The sequence below is a fragment of the Gallus gallus genome, chromosome 4 (assembly GCF_016699485.2).
Source record: "Gallus gallus isolate bGalGal1 chromosome 4, bGalGal1.mat.broiler.GRCg7b, whole genome shotgun sequence".
Lineage (NCBI taxonomy): Eukaryota > Metazoa > Chordata > Aves > Galliformes > Phasianidae > Gallus > Gallus gallus.
The window spans coordinates 63,997,746-64,019,795 of NC_052535.1; the positions used below are offsets into that span (position 1 = coordinate 63,997,746).

The following is a 22,050-nucleotide window of genomic DNA, read 5'->3' on the forward strand; positions in this document are numbered from 1 at the left end:
TATGCCTTGCCTGAAACCATATGCCAGCAGGAACAACAAAGTGTATGCAAAAACAAATTTAGCTGATTTGCTGTGAAGTAAATTAAGGAAAGTTATGAAGAAATCCAATTCCTAGAATAGCAAACCAGACCACGTCATTAAAACCTCATTTAATAGTGTTGTTAACCTCATGGACTAAATAGGAAACATTCATATCTAATAAGAACATTAACTGCAGTTTTAGATTTCCTCTGTAAGTGTTTGAGGTATACTGTGTACATTCATTATTCACAAAAGCTTTATTATGGATAACAAAATGTATCTTTCTGTAGATATGATGACTGCTTTAATCTTCAGGATAATTATGTTTGACACTACCCACAAAGCTTTAACTTGTGTCTGTGATACATTAAGCTTACAAAAGGTAAAGTGAAACACTAGATTCTTTATCTCTGAAAGATTAGGCATTAGAACTTGCAATCAGCAGTTACTGCAAGACATCAGTTGAAATAACAAACCCCAGAAGAAAAATGTCCAACAAAGTAACATGCAACGCTTTGTTTTGGTATAGGCATAGAGGTATCTATTCATTTTTTAAATAATAATAAAATTGCAGCCAACACCCTGAAAAGAAAATCTACAGTAGAAAGGACCCCAAGAACGTGTGATCTGTTCTGAGCGAAGAGGACAGCCATTTAAAGTAGCCTGTTCAAATCCACCAGAGCAGTACATAAGAAAATCTCTCATCAGCCATGTAGCAGCTGGATTTTAATTGTCAAATGGAGTCATGCAGGTAGAACTACAGTAGGTAACAGATACATTTGCTCTCTCCTCCCATTGCCTCTCTCTCCCTCTTCCTGCTTCTGCTTCACAAATCTGTGCTACCAACCCCAGCACAACTTTCTCAGGCCATATTAAATTTGATGAGAGATCATCTTCCACCCTGCCATGAGATGAAGCACTGGGGTTGGTAAAAGCCCAGATGAGATGAGTTCTCTTACTTGTAACATCCAGTGCAGGGCTTGTAGCAGCCCAGGACTTTGCTTGCAGAGTTCCCAGACTGCACATATCCCAGGTGAGAAGAACATCTTCTGCTTTATTGGCAGCCAGCATCCAATGCTGCTGAGCTGCTGTGAAATGGTTTCTCAGTGGCTTGTCAATAGCTATGCCAAATAGACTTTCAGATAGGAGGAAAAAGGACTACCTCTGCAAAAGAGCAAATTTCTGTACCAAATCATAATATGATACTTACTTACTTGGGAAACCAGCATATTTTTTCTTTCATTTTCCTCTAAGAACTGGATTTAAAATAAACACGCAAATAAAGTATGTCCAAGAAGTTATGTCACAAACAAAGGATGGCATAGAAGTAGCTGAGCCAAGGAGTCTGAGGAACTGAGACAGCGTCAAAAATAAATCACCAATCTTGCATAAAAATTTGAGCAAAATTAACATTCACAAACTGTGCAAAGTCAGTGCTTTAATTAGTGAAATCTCAAAATCTACTGAGAGTCTGTGTGAGTGCATATCATAAAGCTTAGATTCAGCTGGAGTTCTACTTCCTCATGCAAATGTCATCACTTCCTATGAAGGTCTCTGATTTTTCTCCCATTTTCTCCATCCTAGAAGCCACAAATGTTCAAGCAGGGTTACATTCTGCCTGTCTTCACATGACAAACAGAGCTTCTTAACAGCAGGACAAGGGGGAACGGTTTTAAGTTGAAAGAGGGAAGATTTAGGTTGGATGTTAGGGGAAAGTTCTTTACCAGGAGAGTGGTGAGGTGCTGGAATGGGCTGCCCAGAGAGGTTGTGGATGCCCCATCCCTGGAGGTGTTCAAGGCCAGGTTGGATGGGGCCCTGGGCAACCTGGTCTAGTAAATGAGGAGGTTGGTGGCCCTGCCTGTGGCAGGGAGATTGGAGATTCATGATCCTTGAGGTCCCTTCCAACCCAGGCCATTCTGTGATTCTGTGATTCTGCAGAGATCATGTTTCACAGTGCCGCAGTGGCAGCAGCAGGAATGAGAAGTGAGGAGGACAGCTCAGCCTCTTTCCATCACTTAACAAAATGCACATTACACAGGGCAGTACTAAGGAAGAAGACTTACATGAGTCCCCTAAACCTCACTAAATCTTCTCAAGAATGAGCCTTTTCCATCTTACCCTGCAAGCACTGGGACTTTTTAGGTTTAAAGTTTCTTGCTGCTCTTTGATCTCTCTGTTCAGGATGATCTCCGTCTGCAGCCAGAATCACCTCCCTGTTTACCCTCTGGCTGAGATGAATCTGGCTTGCATAACACTCCACGTGCTATGCACCCAGACACCAGCCAGCTGCTGCTGCTACAGCATTTTAAACTTACAAGAAAATTGGCTTTAATCAGTGTTTGTGTTGGTTACTGCAGACCAGCTCATTGATTTTATTGCTTTTACATCTTTTTTATACTGTATCATTTTGTACAAGGGATCTCTAAACAGGAAATCATTTAACCCAGAGAGCTCACCAACTTCGTCTGATGCAGTAGATGTGAACAGGAAAGAGAAACAAAAACAGAAGACCAGGAATAAAAAGCTAATTGTGAAAGATTATAGAGACCAACTATAATAGGGAATAACAACAAGGTTTTGTTTGGGAAGTATTGAGCTGTTTGGGCTCTTCTCTTTTTTTCTTTTTTTTTTTTTTTCCTTTACTTTTGTGGGATCTGTGATTTGCTATTATTGCAGTTTTGCATACTGACACATTTTCATTTCCATGGGAAAGAAAGAATTACCTTAGGCCATTGTTCTGTGAGACTTTATCATCCTGTCCTAACCCCACTATGGGACCACTCAAGCTGTAATGTGTTACTCAGCTGGCTCATTAATAAAAAGATATTGTGGTATGGCCCATTTGCGTATCAGGTCACTGTAATGGAGGAAGAAGCAATGCTATTTGATGCTATTTTGCTTTGGTAAGGCATAACAGATGGCTAATGCTGAAAACTTGTCCTTGTTCACAGCCTATTGCCATCTACTATTCTGTATTGGCACCTACAATTAGGTAACTGGAGGTGTTTAGACACCCCTATAGATTAATACTTCCATGAATGTCCCAAGGCAGATGCCTCACATATGGCTAAACACAACGAGGCTTTAACACTTCCTTTCTGATCTGAATCTTAAACTACAGCACCAGTAGTCATTAAATGTACCATTTTTTCTCAATAATATGCGGTATTTAATAAAAGAGTTGGCACCAGGGAGAGAGCTAGGTTTTCTGATAACATAAGGGTTGATTATAACTAGTTACATTTAAAAGATAACAGATTAATATGGAACTATGTACAGTGTGTATGTGTATCTTCTTTCGAGTTACTCAGTAATTTCATGTTATTTGGTATTTATTGCTGTGGTTAGAAATGTTTTCTGTTTTCCTGTATTGGAATATTTACTATTTTTGGAGCATACAGCGATAGTGAAATCACAGTCCAGAAATGGTCAGATAAGCTTACACTTTGAAGTGCAGAAAAGTCCAATTAAGCTTATGGGGTTGTCTGTAAAGTAGGGCCCTAATCACACTGTTAAATTCACTATATAGTTTCGCTCTGGAAGTAACTCCTTATATTTGTTTCCACAGAAACTACAACAAAAAGCACAGTAACACTGTTTAATAGAGCAGCCCTCTTAAATAGTGTTTATTTGGGATCATGTTCAATTTGAAACTCATAGAAGTATAATAGAAGACTTAAGCTACTCTACCAAATTTTGAGCATGTACTTGTAGGACAACAAAAGACAATGATGGTGGATATTTTGACATGATCTCAGTGTTTCAACAAAATTAGTCCAATTGTTTAGACACTGAAAAATCCATGATGTCAAGACTGATGACAGTCATGGTCAGCATCATGGACTGCTGCTGGTATAGGTGGATTTGGGGCATTTCCTTCCCAACTGTTTCGAACTGTTGTTCAAAAATACAGGTCTGGGCCATGATATGAGGGTACAAAATCTGTATGGCTTACAAAAACACTGTGTACAGATGACTGCCACCTGGAGTTGCCTAAGGGCTTCCCCATGACTCTGCTGCCCTGGAGTAGCAAGCAGTGTGCGGTCCTGTCCAGGGAGGAAGCTCAGGAAACTTTAACAGTTGTGAGGTTTATTATCTCTTCTCCACACAGCATCCATTTAGCTCCTAGGCTGCTCAAAGGTTAACTACAGAGTGTTGATACAGAGCACAGAGCACTGTCCTGAGAGCCAAATATCTCTGTTGGACATGTGATAATATGAGGGTGAGCTGTGCTCTCTGATTGTCAGCACCTTTGCAGTAAGCACCACCCAAACATTTGCTATTATCTCAGATGCAGCTCCAAGTGAGCTCAGGGCACTGAGCAACTCCCACCTGTTACATCCAGTGCAGCAATGCTCCCACTGGTAGGAAACACTCACCCATTCCACCAAGGAGTGGAGAGAGCAACACAGAGCAGAGCAGCCATTAATAGGAACCAGAGGTCAGATGATGGAGAGGGCCATTGTCAGGACAGGGATGGGGAGGAAACCGTACAAATCATGGCAGAGCAGGATTTAGAAGGCAAAAGAAAAAAACAGCAGTGAGGAGTATCTTGTACAGGTGCTTGGAAAGGGGGAAAAGAAATGTAGAAAGTGCAATGCTCATCATGCTCAAATCAGCAGAAAAATCAAGTGTGTTGAGTAGAAAGACTCATGGACTGTTCAACACTTTCTTCCTTTAACAGCTAAACTTCATTTTAACATTCTTTTATTTATAACATGCAGTGTCTCTTGATGCAAGAAAGAATCCTAGTGTTCTCCATCAGTACCATAGAAGTAGGAAGCTGAAGCATGGGAGGAGAGAAGAATGTTCCTCCTTATAATCTCTAAAATCAATTCCCTGATCTCTCTCTCTTCCTTTCTTTTCCTGTTGTACCCTTCCTTCCATGTCCAGAGGCCTGGGCTTCCATAACATGCAGATTTTCACTCCTAGCACAAGAAATGACAAAAATAATGTCCTTCTGACATTTTAATGGATCATTTCATTAAAATCTCTGTTTGGAAATACCATGGTATTGCATACCTCCCCACTCCTTCCAATGCTGGGAGGGAGGAAATTAGGATGACAGGCTCCCACATGTGGCCTGTTGCCCTGTGTGTTCCCTAAGAAGTCATGAGGAAAGATGAGCACAGACAAGCTGCCCATGAGACCGATAAATTGCCCAGCAGTTTCCATCCTTACAAAAAGATGTCTATATGCTAAATGAAACTTCTAAATATTTTTGCCTTCTCCTACTGAAGAAAAGAATCTAAAGAGAAAAAATAGAGGGAACTGAGCAAAGTTGTTTCTTTGTCATATGGAGCATTTTATTGAGATTTGTCAGACTTCTCTTGAAGGAAACTTTTCTGTATCAAGAAAGTATATTTTATTTGCATATCTCTCTGTAGAAATTTCTCTAAATCTCTATAGTCTACTCTGATGGGTAACTGCTGCTTGTCCCAAGATCTAATACGTATCAGATCTCCTAGGTATTGCGTATGTTGCATCACTAGATTTTCTTTTGAAAAACAATATGTGTAAAAGCCCGAATTCAGAGGGTTTCTTTCACAGTCTGGTCTCCTAGATAGCATTTGGAGACATCTGCTGAGAAGTAAAACAATGATATGAGCCCAGCAGGTGTTTTTATTAGACTCAAAATTTGGATTCTTGATCACTCCTTTCTTTTGTGATACTTTCAGAGATTTATCGCTTTACATTTTTGAATCTGTAACGTGGGAAAAGCTGGTTTCATGCTTCAGTTCAGGGAAGCTGCACAGATCACCCAAGGAAGATGATCTGAATTTGCCATATCATTTGTTGCAGGCAGTGCTGAGGTTACAGAAAAGCTCAAACTGACAATGTTTAAAAAATGACATGTCTCTGGCTATGCATGTTTTGGAAGCATACATCCTTTCAGACTCAAGAGGCCAGAATTGCACAGATGAACCAGAGATAAACATAAGAATCTGCTCATTCATAAACACATAGAAGGGGAAGTTGATACACTTTGAACAAACCTGAGGAGAGTGAGGCTTGCACAACTGCTTACTTCCTAGAAACTGGATGTTGTCAAAGCTCAAAAATGAGATCACCATCCCAGCCCCAGCCCCCACCCAGTACCTGATGCATCTTCATCTGCTCTTTGCCCTAAGAAGTAGAAAGGATTTTTAAATACTATTTTTGCAGACTAAAGTAAGGTCAGAACCACTAAAGGAGGAGGGAAAAAAAAAAAGAAAAAAAAAAAAAAAGCATGTTTGGCAAGCTAAGATCCTTCAGCTTGAACTGTTGAGGTTAAGTTGTAAGATATTAACTTCTGCCTTGTGGCCGCAGTTGGTTTATAGATGATGTGTTTATGAACAACGAGCAGCATTTTACAACTTAGATCCAGCCTCAAGAACAAAATTAGAATGGCACAACTTTGCCTTTTCCTTTATTATGAAAACCATTTCCAAAGAGATTCCTGAAAAGTGGAAGCAGCCTGGTGTCTGCAGTCTAGAGACAGACTGGGCTGGGTGAGAACAGGATGCTGTACTGGAAGCAGTGGTGCAGCCATCCTGGCTGGAGAGCCAGAAAGTAGGTAGGGTTCTGTCTATATAAATATTTGCCTCTGAAATTCTACAGAAGCTGTTCTCAGGCATGCGTGCTTCTCTGCTCATGTGTTCTGCCATCTCCCTCCACCAGGCCTTCCTCCCCCAAACACTAGCTAACACATTCCTCTCTTGTCAGCAACAGACCACTCTCCTTCAAATTCCCTTCATATTATTTTCAATCCAGCACATATCTTTTCTGGCCCATCCAGTTTACCTTTTGACTGTTAACTATTTCTTTATATTTTACATTTTATTTCATCAAGTAAAAATTAATTCTGTAGGATAGTTGAAGTACTGACTGTACTGTGATCACCATGAGCACTATTCAATTAACAAATCTGTGTCTGCTGTTGGTCTTGAATTTCCAGACAAAAAGGTAGAGCTGTATTTTACATAGATGCTGGTTGTGGGATTAGGACCTTGCTTATTTTTGCATGCATTTTGTTGCTGTACTTGTGTATAGATAATTGAATTTTGGATGTGACATGCAGCAGGGTGCATGAGCCATTTCCCAGCTAAAGGAGGATATTTGTTTTCCAGATATTCCCCAGAACGTTCTTGGGTATAACAGCCAAACTTTTTGCCATTTCCTCTGAAAACTTTTTCTTTGCCACTCTGTCAATTTCACCACTGAAACCTTTCTTTCATGTCATTCCCAGTACTTTGGTTTAACTGCTTGGATTAATAGTTTTCATCATAAATTAATCTAATACGTTCATGTTGACCTCCATCAGAGATTCACTAGCCAAGTTCTGTACACATATACTTGGCAACAGTGGCATCCTATCTCAGTTCAGGCTGTTAGTGCAAGATCACAAGAGTAATTGGGTAAGCTTTTCCACCCTAAGTTTATTACAGGCATGTGATTTGGGCAGATGTATCCCTAAAAACAGCTGTATTTGTGAAGAGAGAGGGAATATTTCTGACATGAAGGGGAAAATATCTCTACATAGGCAGTTATCATTTGGACAGGATCTGGCATTGTGCAGTTTCAGTAGCTTTTCTTCAAAGACAGAGCCACATTTGGGAATGCAGTGTGAAGGGTCTTGTTGGATAACAGCACAGAAGCAGGGGCAGCTTGTAAGCTTTCCTCTATATGCATGTGTTTCCCAGCACAGAACTAAGATTTCCTGCCATCCAGGTCATGCTGCCACCAACTGATGCTACCCAAGAGTATGTAGTTTTGTGGATTTCATTTCGGCATCTTTTGGGTATCAAGAGGTCCAGACCAAAACTGAGTGCATTGTTCCACAAAGGGTGTGGAATTGCATTAAATAATGCAACAATACAGACTGAGATGCAGCTCCGCTCTGATGCATCCTGCTAACAGGATTTAAAAGCCATTTTAGGCTTTCATATTGTACAGCAATCTCTCAGCTTATTTTATGACCATAGTGAATGTTATGCATCTCAAATTTCCTTCTTTGATTGTACAAATATCATTTTAGTTATTTTCCCTGCTATATCTATCAGTCTACCATTTTCTAAAATGAATGCCCTTTTATTTTCTACCTATATCTTTAGCCTGTTTATATTAATTGTTTTCATGTATGTGGTTCATTAAGAATTTTCTGACATATAATTAAACTCTTAGATTTTCCATTTGCATGTGAAGTAGCAACAAACTTCTCAGATTCCCTTAGCCATCTTCTTCTGATTTGTTACAGTTTATCTTCACTCCTCTTTTGCCCTTTGTTGGGTCCTTCTGACATTTTCCAGTCCATTTCATTGAACTGGTTGTACAGACAATTTTAAATATTTTGAGCTACAACATGCCGACGTATGTTACAGAACCCACAAAAGTGCTCAAAGAATTAAACCCTAATCTGCAATATACATAGATTGCTCTGGACATAATGCCTCCTATTTATTTCCATGGTAACTACAACAGATATAAAGAGCACAGTAACACTGTTTGATGGAGGTAATTCTCAGCTACAAAACTATTTTTCAGCATAGTCACCACCATTATCGATGCATTTTCAGCAGCAATGAAAAAGAGCCTGCATGACATGCTCATAAAAATCTGCATCAGTGGAGCTGACCCACTGTTTTACAGCTGCTATGATGGCATCATTGCTAGGAAAATGTTGCTCACACAGTCCATCTTTAATCAGCCTGAATAGATGGAAGTCAGACAGTACTAAATCTGGACTATACATCGGGTGTAGTAGGACAGTCGAGTCAAGATTCACAATGTATTTCAAGGTCTTCAAACTGATATGGGGCCAGGCATTATCATGTTGCAAGATAAAAGTTTTCTTCTTCTCTGGCCTCACTCTGGCAGTTTGAGCCTTCAGCTTAGTCAGTGTTGCAGAGGTGACTGTTCGACCCGGTTCCAGGAAATTTTGAAGGATAATCCCACTCCTATCCCAAAAGATGGTGCACATCACTTTACCTGCTGAGGGCTGTGTCTTGAACTTTTTCTTTGACGGGGAATTTGCATGTCACCAATCCATGGACTGCCAGTTTGACTCCAACTCATAGCAGTGACAACACATCTCATCACCAGTAATGAGGTAACCCAGGAAACTGTCACCTTCAAGCTTGCATTGGTTCTTTCTGCTCCTGTGTGAACATTCATGGGACCCATTTGGCACAAACTGTGTGATATTCCAACATTGCCACCATCGTTTCCAGCGCACTGACCCAGTGTTAAACTCCATACACAGCTCTCTGGTAGTAATCTGCTGATTCATGCAGATGAGCTGATTGAGACACTCTTCATTTCATTGTTTGACAGCTGTACATAGCTGTCCAGAATGTGGCTTGTCTTTCACACACCACCTCACTGTGCTCACATCCATTGTTTGGTCTCCATGAATGTTCAACAAGCATCAGTGAATGTCAATGAGTGCCAGTCTTTCCCCATTGGGGAATTCAATTCTATACCTTTGCTTCACACACAGTACCATGTCAGATGCTATTGTGTCAGACTGCCTGTCTGCTGCCATCTGTCACATGGCAACAAAATGTAATGAAATATCGGAGGGAAAACTCCACCTCTATAGCCATACCACCAGCATCCACATCTGTAGTATAAAATAGGAGGCAGTACCTTCAGAGCAGCTCTTCAGTGGGCTTAGCTGCTAAGATGAATAGTCCTGAATGTGTTTTTATTGGCATTTTAATCTGGACCAGGAGTATGCCTTTGGCAAGAATCTTCCAGTACTTCCCTTTGGTTCATATCTCTAAGCAGTCTCAGAGCATGGGGAGCTCAGCTGCTTTCACTTGAAGCTGAGACAGAGAATGCAACCTGCTAGTGCATTAGTGAGATCTTAGCGAGGATTCACTCATTCCACGAGACCCAGGGAGACTTTGTTCAAAGTAACCCCCCTTGAGATGTATCAGAAACTGGGTACCATTTTTTTTTTACTGTATAAATTCACTCTTTGTGGGATGCATTGGTGGTTATGTAGATGTAGAAGGGATTCTCAGCAGGTTTTTAGTTGCTCCTCGTTGCCTTCTGTTGTCCTCTGACAGTGGTATTCAACTGAAATACAGTTATACCTATTGAGTTCCAGATTTAGATCATGCTTTTCTTCCAGCTTATTGCAACTTTATTTAAAAATGAACTAAGTACTCTTCCAAGCTAGTCACTAATGGAAACAATGACAGGCGTCACCTGAGCATGGTGTCTTTGTTTTCTAAGTTTCTAAGTAGACAGATTACATTGCAGCCATAATGTCTTTATTTGCTTATGCAAGCATTGTCACTTACTATACACGGAAATTACACCGGAATAGAAAAAATAAAATAAAAATGTATTTCAAGTGTGTGTAATTTCTCCAGAGAGTTGGCTGCTTCTTTCCCCATCAGGCCTCAAAAAGTAGGAGGGGTATAATGGAGAAAGTAATTGCAAACTCTGGAAATCCCTTGATGCTATTGGTTTTGTTCAAAGATGTGCTAATGACTTTAGTCTTTGCAGATACTCTGCAAAGATGAAAGACAAAGGCTTAGATGGGAAGAAATTATGATCTGCATTAATCAGATGGTGAGAGGGTTCATCCCTCAGTTACACTATTTCAAACCACGTACATTCTTTGCACTTGCAAAATGAGATCATGATTTGTCTTAGAGGAAATGAGGTCTAGCAAAAACACAGGGAATTGAGAAGGCACAGGAAAAGCTACAGTAAGTAAGAAAATGTGAAATAAATTACCTATTACAGAATTAGAAGAAAAAAACACTTTTGTTATTAAGAATGAGTTGAAAGGGAATGTAAATCCACAGGCTGGAACTCGCTATTCTGAACTTTAATCTGTGTTTGCCAACCTTGTGAGAAGTTAATCAATCAATTTAATGAAAACATAACCCTTCGCAAGAAAATAATAGTATCCAACTTTAAACTGAAGTTGCTGCTGTAAAAATAAAGGACTCCACCTTGAATTAACACGAGGACAACTTTTTTCTACAATCTTTTCTCTGACTGATGTCAAATGGAATTAGGTTTTCAGGGTGGGATCTCTCTCCTCCTCACACGTTAGGACAGGCATCTCATACATATTAGGAAGGAAGAAAGAATCTCATCTACCCTCTTATTCCTTTCTTCTTCCCTCAGGGAAGTCACAGGACAGTAATCAATTAAAAAGGTCAATATAAGCAAGGGCAAATGGCTTTTCACTGTGACTATTCATCTGATTTGCATGCATAAATTTACAATCAGGATCTTATCTTTGACAGAGATGCAGATGCCTAGTTCCCTCTTCCTTTTTGCCTTCCCACTTTTCCTCCATATTTTGCATTTCTATCCCTTCATTACTGCATAAAGTACTACATAATCAGAATCAGGCCCAATTTTGTGCCACAAATAGGGTGATATGCTGGAAAAATGTGATTAAAATATAAAATACCAGAACCACAGATATTTAATATAACTGTAGCTCTTTCCTATAATTTACCTTTCTCATGTCAAAACATGAAAGATTACCTGAAATATCAGTTAAGCAGAGAAATATTATCCTAATAAATGAGCATGCAAGTATGTGTCCAGTAAGTTATTTGATTAAACAGGAAGCTAGAATCCTATAGATATCCACAAATAAAGCTCCAAATCTAAATGACTGTATCGTTAGCTCATTTGTAAACTGTTCCAGATGTAAGATTTTGGCAGCTTTCCAGTAGGCTGGCTGCAGTCTAAGCTTTCCTGCATCCGCAGTGAGAACTGCAATGCCTGACTCTTCAAGGGAAAGCTCTGTAGGGCTGACGACAAATTCCATGAAGTAACCTGCCTGCCTGCTGGAGAGAAATTCAGACAGAGCCCAGGGCAAAGGATGCCCTTTCTCCTGGGGCCAAGCTGCAGCTGTTCACCTGCGGATGAGTGATCGATCTGCATTATGAATCACCCCGCGAAAGCCCCTCTGAGAAGATCGTTCAGTGATCATATCAGGGACTCCACTGCTAGAGCCTTGGATGTTATCTGGAAAAACACACGAGACAGACGTCTGGCAGGTGAGAAGGGCATTGAAATAAGCATGCGTTAAGATTCACAAGGGACTGTAATCAATAATGGTAATTAGCCGTATCATTTGCATAATGAATTGGTGTCGCTTCTAAGTATTTCTCCAGTGTTTTGCTTCTGTGTCAGTTACCTCAGTGCTACGCCTACAGCAGGAGCTGTGTGCGCTGCTCTAACTAGGCAAGATAAAGAGCAGCTAAAAGAAAAGAATATGCTTGAATACGTTGCAGTCCCCAGACCTGACGAATGCCGAAGCATTATATTTTGCTGCTAGGTCAGAGCCAGCACTCTGAGGCTGTGCTGTACCTCAGCGCGTTCCATTCCAGAGCCAAGCAGTGTGTCAGTCAGAGTAGCGGGGCCACGCACTGAGCCATGGCTGGTATTTCCTCTGGCAGGGCTGCTAGTGCTGCAAGCTCCAAGTGAGCCTCAGATATGCCAGAGACAGGCTGCTGAGACAGAAATTAAGCACCAGCTACATGGTCACAGTTCACACTTTTATTTTGACCCAAAAGCCCGAGGCAAACTACAGCAGAGGGATGGAGGAGAGGATAATTTAACTCATTTGGTTTTCCTTTGCTGTTGTTGTCTGTCTGTTAGATCTAGTGCTTCACATTCACCCTGCTGGGGCTGTTACTTTTATTGTCACGGCACTGGGAGGATTCAGAGCAGGGCAGTGGAGCTGCACAATGGGTGTGACCTGCCAGAGGGACTGCTGTGGTTTGTTTGTGTACTTACAGCGGGGGAGGAGGGAGGAGAAATGTGAGCAATGATAAGATCAGGATGAGATGACCGAGAGCAGATTTTGTGGCTCACAAATGTAAACTCAACTTTTACGTCATCCTCTTGCACTTTACGTTTTGGAGGACTGAGAGCAGCTAGGTATGTCACAAATGCTGGTAATGGTGTGCTGATTACAGAACCGGTTACAGGAGGTAGTTAGAGAGTTAGTGACCATAACCAATAAAGAGAAACAGGGTCAGAAACATGCTTTGAAACAATGGGATTTGCTCTGTGTGGTGTGCAAGTGGCAAGATTTTTGTTCCCAATCGGGGATAATGACTTTTCTGGACTGAGGACCTCACCTTTGCCCCTCTGACAGTAAGGCCTCGTGCTCTTACAGTAAGACCTCATGGACACATGTCAGGAATGAGGACAACACATTTACTTCAGTGGTCTGCAGTTCATCACCAAGGTGCCAGTGTTGTGAAAATGCCAGATGTTAACCTCTTCCATGACAAACTGGATTGGGCAGATGTTTTGTATCTCAGAGGTGTGTTAAAGTTAAAAAATGGGGCTCTTTGGTAGTTCAAAGACTGCATGACATGGAGCTGCAGTCATAGCACAGGTCCTGATGTTTGGGATGTTTCTCAACCTTCAATGGAAGGAGCAGTGAGAAGAAAGTCTTTATAAGAAGGCATAGATATTGCAGAAATCTATAAAAGGGAAGCTGGTGGGACCACTTGAGCCCTTGTTCAATCTGTGTGTTGCCTGGTCAGCTGGACACTTGTTTGCCCTGGTATGTGCTTCCATTTCACCTGCTTGAGATGTTTATTTGAGTGCTTTGAAATAAACATTTGTAATTTATGGTTAAGTTCAGGACGGTACTGACATCAACGGATTCCATGTGCCTCTGGCCTATGTCCACAGAAGACAACTACTACCACCAACTGTCTTCTCTAAAGTTGTTTTCCTCTCATTGGCTCACATACAAAAGCATACAGTGATATGTAATTTATACCCACTATACATGAGCCACATACGGAAATACATAGGTTTTATCATGGTATAAGAAGTCCTTGATAAACATATATGTTTAACCTTCAGTATTTGGGGAATAGACAATGGCTAATTATATTTCTTGAGACTGTCACATTCCTAGAAACGAGGAGTGAACATGAACCCTTTAGACTCTTTAACTGTGCTGATAAGGGTTGGCATGTTTTTATTCTACTTGGCAGATGGTTATGAGCCATCACAGTTTTTATCAAAACAAGGCTTAGATGTTAGAGGACTCTTAGAGTAGTGACAGTTCCATTTTCCAGACTCTGCCAGTGATGTAGGGTTGTCAGGCCCTTAGTGTATTTGGGCTGCTGTTAGTCAGAAAGTCAGAAAATCATGCTGAACACCCAATAAGCAGCACAGTAGGCAATTAGAGTGCAGATATCAGGGTGTATTCCTGACAATACTTCATAAACAACAGAGATTCAGGAAGAGAAACAAAACAGCAATAAACCATGTTGCTGTTCTGTTTACTCTCCAGAATATCAGCAGTTTAAACTGCTGACAACTGAAAAATGGCAAAGTGTCATGACTCTGAATTAAGAAATCCACTTAGATCAGCAACTTGTGTTATCAGGACACACCTTTAAATAAAGAATTCAATATGAGCAGAAGAAATAAGAAAATGTGAAGTATGCATTCTTTGTAGAATATTCAAGTAAAAGTAATAAAAGAATATTTTACCTTTAAAAACAATCTGGTAGTCTGCACAGAAGGATAGCAATAATGCAATATAGTCTGATATAGTCATCAAACATGCAGTTTGATTATCTATATAGAGGCATCTAGCCTCTATAAGTACTCTGGGAAAACATCATGAAAATTTTTCTATTATGTCTTTTGCATTAGGTCATGTAGTCTGAACAACAAAATGAATGAACATTATTCTTGGACAAAAAATATTCAAAAGGCTATTAATGTTGCATGAAACCAGAAGACTGTAGCTAAAGACCTCTTGGTTTTGAGCTGATGTGGTAAAGGAATGCAAATAAGCAGGGACTGTCTTCTCAGGTCCTCTCTGCATGGCCGTGATGGAGTAATACAGTGTAACACCCTCCCATTGGTTCTGAACCCTAATATAAAGGGTGAGAAGATGCATATTCCTCTCTTCATGTGGCAAAATGACCTCTGGCTCAGCAACACATGGCCAACCAAGAACATCTGTATAAATGTAAGGCGCTGTAGTGGAGTAGCATGCAAAATACCTCTCCTGAGCATCAGTGAGTTGCAGTTCAGTGTGGTCACGCCACGGTCAGGCTTTTAATGGCAGCTCATGGTTTCCCACTCAGTGTCTTTTGTTCTCTCTGTTAGTTTGCGCAGACAAGAATCTAGACACATGTTTACAGTCATGTCTGGTGATCTTAAAAAGCGGAAAATGAATATTAAATAAATCACTAAACACAGTGGAAGCATTTCAATTTCAGGGACATCAAAAATGCCCAGTAGAGATGGGGTATAATTTGGGGCAAAGGAATGAGCAGCAAAGAATAAGAAGACAGAACGAGACTCAGGTTGCTGGGCTCTCTAAATGGATGATACAAAAATCAGTGTTTCCTGTTACTATATATGTGAGAAATAGAAACATATCCTTGGGAATTCCAAATACAGCTTATTCCCGTTACCTATGTCAGACCACATTCTCAGCAAGGAAGAGAAGCACACTGATTCCTTTAGTAGACAGACCTCCCAGTGCAGACCAGGGATGGATGTACAAGAAGGAAAGCCGCATTGGGTGAGCTTCCCCAGAGTACTCATCTCAGAATCATACATAGCTTCAAAATGTTGTAGTCAGACTTCTCCCAGTGCCTCCACTGTTGGCTGAATTATCTGCATGATAGATTGTAGGTTACCTGGTATAGCATTTCTCTGCACTTTACTAAGACCTATTATGTCTATCATATGACATGATCCTAGGGTTTTTTGCATTTTCACCAGCATTTTTTAGCAATCACAATCAGCTGCTGAGTATAACCGATTATTCCTATACTTTTCTTGATGAGAAAGCTAAATTGTCTTCTGAAATATCTAATGTTACAGACGAAAATAATGTATTAATAGGCTAGTGTTTCATGAATTATTGCCAGTTTTGCTGTATTAGCTTGGTCAATCAAAGTCCCACCCCAAAAAATCACTTGACGTTTTAAAAAGTAAGCCTGCAACTTTTCTATTTGAAATTATTTATTTATCTACTTACCGTTTATGCTTTTTATGTCATTCTTTTCTTAAAGTTCAATGAAAGCTCACAATATGTCATTAACTTCAGAATTAATTTTAGTTTTCAACTTTTCATTCTCTGGAATATTTACGTTTTAGACTAAAATAAATATGAAATGAGGTTTTATCATTCTTCTTTTTCTTTGTTTTGTTTTGTGTTAAATGCCAGAAGATGAAAAATCAATCATTTGCAAACGTCTGTTACAGACTGCTTCTCATTATGCCCTACTTTAACGGAGTTTCAATCATCTGGAAAGATTATATATGTCCTTTCAAGTTCTTGCTAAAGATATAGAAATAAAGAGAACTCAGGGACTGCAGACAAGTAATTCCATTAAATTATGCTCCATTTAGGTTCCTTTTAGAAGGCAATCAGACAGCTTCCATCTAAGCATCATGTGTTTAACAAAGACTGGCTTACTTTTGAATCTACTTATGAAGATCTTGTTGTCAGGGTCCTTTGAGCAGACCTTTTATTTTTTAATTTATGATAATTGCTTAGCATTATATCATCATATAGTTTTTCCTGCTACTGGCCATATCTGGCCATGATCTTTGCACATCTTGTTTACATTCATAGGCATCACCTGATACACTATCTGCTGTTTCTCTTCATTACATAATTTGATTTTCATTATAAGTATTTCTATACTTACATTTGTTCAGTACTTACTGCTTTCATTTATACTTTCATGTTAACTATGATACCTTAAAATATGCCCTTTTCTGGGTTGCAAAATCTATGAGAATAGAACTTCCTCATTCTTAAGCAATTCCCAGCTATTGCTTATACTTCCAGGCATGTATACATATATGTATATATATATGTTCACAGCTATATAGAAATAGATATATAGATGTACAAATGTATATAGGATGTAAAGGAAGTAAATAAAGGAGAGTTCATCTGAGGGAAACTATTAAAGCCCCAGACCGAAGAAAAATTTTCTGCACTACATTTCATGTATCCGTAAAACTGATACTCACGGAGAAGACAAATTACTGCCTTAAGTGTTTGTTTAGTTCTAAAAATGGAAAAACTGATTTACAATGTGTGTAGGCGAAATAAATTTGTAGAAGATTTATACACTGTAAAACCTGAGACCACTTGATATATAGCCTTAGATAAGATACTTTGGCTATATGAATACTTTTAGGAAAAGACTGATGCCTGACCTGGATATAACTTCCTATAGGTCTGATGTTTCATTCAGGCTATTATACAAATATTCAAAAGAGCCACTCACCATGAAATAGACAATGATTGAATATTGATGTGATTTCTTGTAAATAGGCTGTAATTTACAGAAAATGAACGTACAGGAGTTATAACAGAAGAAGTCATTTGTATAATAAAGCAGGCATAGCATATACAGTGCAAAACACAGCAATCATTTATTTTGATTAAATGGTTAAATAATTTTTATCACGGTAAAATTGCCTCTCTTGGATGTTACTCAAAAGCTCTGTTGTTATCTGTGGAATTATTTAACAAGCTTGTAGTATAAGCAAGTTTCGGAGAAAATATCAATTTCATTGATGTCATTTATGATTCTTTACATCTTTCAAATGAAGACATGGAGATATAATCTGAAATAATAACCTTCATATATAGCATACATTTGTCTATTGTTTTGTATTTTTAATGGACGTTTCCTTATGGCAGCACTCAGTTACAGTAGTGGTGGACTGGGCAATCAGAAAGGCTTTTTATTTTTAACTTTCACATTTCACTTCCATTAGTGAAACTTAAAACATTTATTTCATGGAGTTCCACTGTCATTTCTGGAATCAGAATGCAACAATGGCACTATTCTGTCCAAGTTTACAATAAGAAGTATACAGTGTGCTAAGCTTATTGTGAAAGTGGTTGCTACAAAATCTTCATGCATTCAAGTTGCAACAGCTGGAGGGGATTGTGGAAATACACCCTTTCTCAGCATTCTGCTTCTCCACAGTCATCTTAGCCATTTCTAGGACTGCCGTGAACAGCCAGCAACTCTGTATCCTGTCCTGTGCCTGAGATGTTAGGGATGTGTATAGGAGGAATTCAGTCTCAGGACACTTCAGCAATTAGGAATTTTTAGAAATAACCTTACTACTTGCTCAGGAACTTCAAGTGGATTCTCTATAAGCACTGACCAAAGAGCAGGGAACACAGCCTTAGCAGCCCAAAAAACATGTCTGAGAGGAACTGAGCAGCAATATTGCTCCATAAGCAGAGAAGGAGTATCCAAATGTGGAAAATGTCAGCAGTCTGCTTGAACATGAGGGGAAAGCAAAAAGCAATACACCTGGCAGCCACCTGTTAGGAGACCAGCCTCATCATTTATACCTTTCAGCATGCAAGGCCTTGCATGAGGTATAGATTGTCAGACAGGGATTAAAAATGAGTGAGAAAGATGAAAATTATGACCTGCTCTCTCAGGGCCCAGTTCCATAATTCATCACTGTGGATTCTGTTAAGCTCTTCTGTTAAATGTTGTGCGTTGTGTGACAAGCACTCTGTCCCTGCTAGAAGTGTCTTCTGGTGACAGACGACCGAGCAGCCGCCTGCTCTCCTGCACCCAAAAATGGGGGCTTCTGAGTCCCAGACACAGCTCCCCAAGCTCTATCTTATTTCAGCACAAAGCAGACATCTCACACATCTGAAAGATCATTATACTTTTGAAACATTCCTTAAAAACTGCTGAAAGTGCTGAACTGCTTTGCATCTGACTGTTTGGAAGAGCCTTGCTCAAAAAATATTTCAACTGCTCCAGTTCTGTTAGCATCTGGACATCTTCCTGACGTCAGAGGGGGATGATGAGATCCAGATGCCATGACTTACTGATGTTTTCATTAACTTCTTAGCAGTTTTGTCTTTGTTTTGTTTACCAACTGCAACTTCTTGACTCCAACTCACATATGTGCGCGTTACCGGGGGGAGAGCAGGGAGAAGAGCTAGAAAGGAGGGGAGCAGCCAGAGAAATGAAATTAGTGCTTGGCAGAGACCCAAGGTAACTGATTTCTCTTATTACCATGTGCTGTTCCAGGATATGCAGCCTGTGGGAAGGTCAGCCTCAGACGATAGGAAACATTTTGCCGAGTTGCTATTTTCAGTAAAAAATGAACTATATGATTTGCTAATTATGTTCCAATTTAGGAGTAAACATGTTAAGCTATGAAGACAACAGGAAATAAGAACATAAGATAATATTAACAGCAACCTCCTCAACTTTACATTTACAGTCATGCCCAAACCTAATTGCCATGTAGAGAACATTTATTACTCTGAAGGAATGCCACTATTGCAGTAGACACAGGGGGGAGCCCAGTTACAGTGTAGGTTGCATATTGGGAAATAGCTGAGTACTTCTTTTAAGGAAATGTTGGCAATAAACAGAGTACAAAAAAAGTACACATCCAACCATCTGTATAGCATCTATATGGCAATAAATGTTTTATATGCTTGCTAATTTTATATGATAGAATTCTACTTTTAAGAATTTCAACAATTTTCAAATGTTAGTTCCATCAGCTTTTTCCCACTGAAAACAGACTTCTTGCTGGCAGAACAGCTTCCCTGATAGTCCACATCTCATTAAGAGGCTGAATCAGATTTTTAAAACCTGTAACTAAACATGCATTTTGCATTTTATATAGCTGCACAGTTCGAGTCTGGTGGAAGAGGTGAAAGGGAGAGACGTATCAAAGCACACTGATTGACACTATTATGCATTAAACTTTGCAGCATGTTCAGCAGTGTGTAAGAACATGAGATCAAGAAAGTCCTGTTTTGAAGGGAATATAATCTGTAAAACAATCAGTGCTAGGGTTCAGTGAGAGGAGATAAATTCAGAACCTATACAGATGTATTTATTATTTATGTGAAACATGCCATGGTCACTCAGATCAGCACAGGCAGAGAACTTGCCAGTCCTCAAGTTCCTCCAGCAGTGCCCAGTTTATCATTTTGACTGGGGCTCTGGTAGGAATAGAGGGGAGACAAAATGGGCCAAATTCTCATTACACATCAAACATCTCCTAGAGGCTGCTTGTTGGTGTCAGTATCTCCAGAGTGTGAGAAGTTCATTTAGCAAGTATAGCTTATTTTTGAATTATGGCTGTGTTTGAGTGTGCTCAGTGTGTACATACTTGTGTCAGTCTTATGCAAAGGCCTCTGTTAAAAATAATGGGAGAGGAATGTTTAGGCAGATCCTGCTTCCAAATGTTAAATCAAACATCCAAAAAAGAATGAACAAAGTAAGTAATGGAAAGCAGCTAGCCAGTCAGTCAGTTAGCAGAAAAAAATACTAGTGTAGCACTAGTTTGTAGTAAGATCTGAGAAGGAATTTGCAATGTAATGTGTTACAAAGTTGTTACCAAATGTGCATAGAGGCTGCAAGATATGGTTTTTCTGAGTTCATCCTATTTCTTCACTCCTTATCTCTCATGTGGTTTGACTTTAGTTGCATCTCATGTTCTCTTGCATAATGGAATATAGCCCATCCACTGTGGAAGCTTTTGAATAGCAGTGCAGTATAAACTAGAACATTTTATATTTTGTAGTTTTTGACAGGAAGGGATGAGAGTTTCAAACTTTCCTTTGAGGGAACTTACCAGTAAAAATGTATAGAGACTAAGGAAAATCTACATTCGGTGTTTCTCTTGTGCTTTCACTTTTAAAAGTCTCTATTGGGTACCAGTGCAGCTTCATTTGGCAGAGGGGGTAAGAGAACCAACACCATACTCCGTATGTTTAGCTTAGGTTACCTATTTCATTCAGAGGGTGCTGCAAAAGCCTTCTGATCTCTATCTGAAATGCTCACGTCAAAATGTCACAGCATCCTTTCAGAGTTTGTGACATATTATTCTTTCTACTTGATGCTCTGAAGCTGAACATTGGCAGCCACCCTAAGGAGGCAAAGTACCTGCCACCCAAGCTGAAGTAGCAACTGGCCTGCCTTGGTAAGCCACAGACAAGAAGGGTTTGGCACATACCATTGCATGCTGCTGCCAATCACAGCAGAAAATCTGCAGGCATTGAATCAAATCTGGTCTGTAGGACTGAGGAAAGTGGAAATTTTTGTCATCCAGTGTATGCTTTGTATAACATTAAATGTAGGATATACTCCTGTTTGCTTTTACTTGCTTCATTAATCTGATGTTCTTCAGGGCAACTGAATCCTTGATATTTGTAAAAGAGAGCTTCACTTTGAAAGGCTAGGTCAAGGAGTTTTGCTCCACTCATCTTTTTTACTTGACATGTTTTCTTATACACACCTGTGCCATGCAGTGTTATTTGCACATCTTTGCAGTCATTGTTCAGAGGGGATAGAAACATGAGGGTGAAGTATTCACAAATGAAGCCTGGCCTCAGTTTTTGTTTACTCTGAATATCTATAATTTGTCAAACATTTTGCCCTCAGACATGAGCACAGCTTCCTGGTACACTGTGTTTGCCGCAATATAACAGCTTGAGCCATGCCTCCTTCTGTTCATCCTGAATTTTTTCATTAAAAGATGACAAATTAAAGCTTCAAACATGTGAGATTCATCTGCCATGATGTTGCTGCTTATCAGTAGTTCAGTAAATATTTCTAATTTCTGTTGAGCACCAGAGTTGGACCCCAGTGAGTCCTGGCGTACACAACCATGTACTAAAGTGGTTAGATAGCATGATGTTTTTCAGTGCAAATAAAAACATCTTTTTTTCCTGAGCATGGTGACAGGGAGTAGTTTGTTTTGTCCTCAGCTAAATTGTTGAAGAGTAATCAGTAATTTGGGGAAAAAAAAAAAAGACATGAAGAATTTTGAGTGATCTTGCAGAAAGGAATAGAGAACAGACTCAAATGAAAGTTTTCTGGTTTCAGAAACAGTAAAGAAGCCTCTGACAGAGATTTTGAGGCAGTTGCAGACATCAGACAGAACACTATTTTGTCTCCTGCTGTTTTTTGACCAGTAAAGCAGTAATTGAGATACGTGTAACATATCTGAAGAACAAAAACTGTTCCTAAAAATCTCTTT

The 22,050-nt window shown here is 39.6% G+C and overlaps 1 protein-coding gene across 9 annotated transcripts in view; it reads left to right on the forward strand.

Annotated features, from left to right (window-relative positions):
• DLC1 (DLC1 Rho GTPase activating protein) overlaps positions 1 to 22,050 on the forward strand; it is a 260,198-nt gene that overhangs the window by 152,072 nt on the left and 86,076 nt on the right. Inside the window, exon 1 of one of the 9 annotated variants that reach the window (XM_004936009.5) lies at positions 11,750 to 12,041. The exons of the other annotated variants lie outside the window; for them this stretch is intronic. Coding sequence (XP_004936066.1) covers positions 11,927 to 12,041 — 115 coding nt within the window. The 5' untranslated portion in view covers positions 11,750 to 11,926. Of the gene's footprint in view, positions 1 to 11,749; positions 12,042 to 22,050 lie in introns of those variants that run through there. 9 annotated transcript variants of the gene reach the window in all.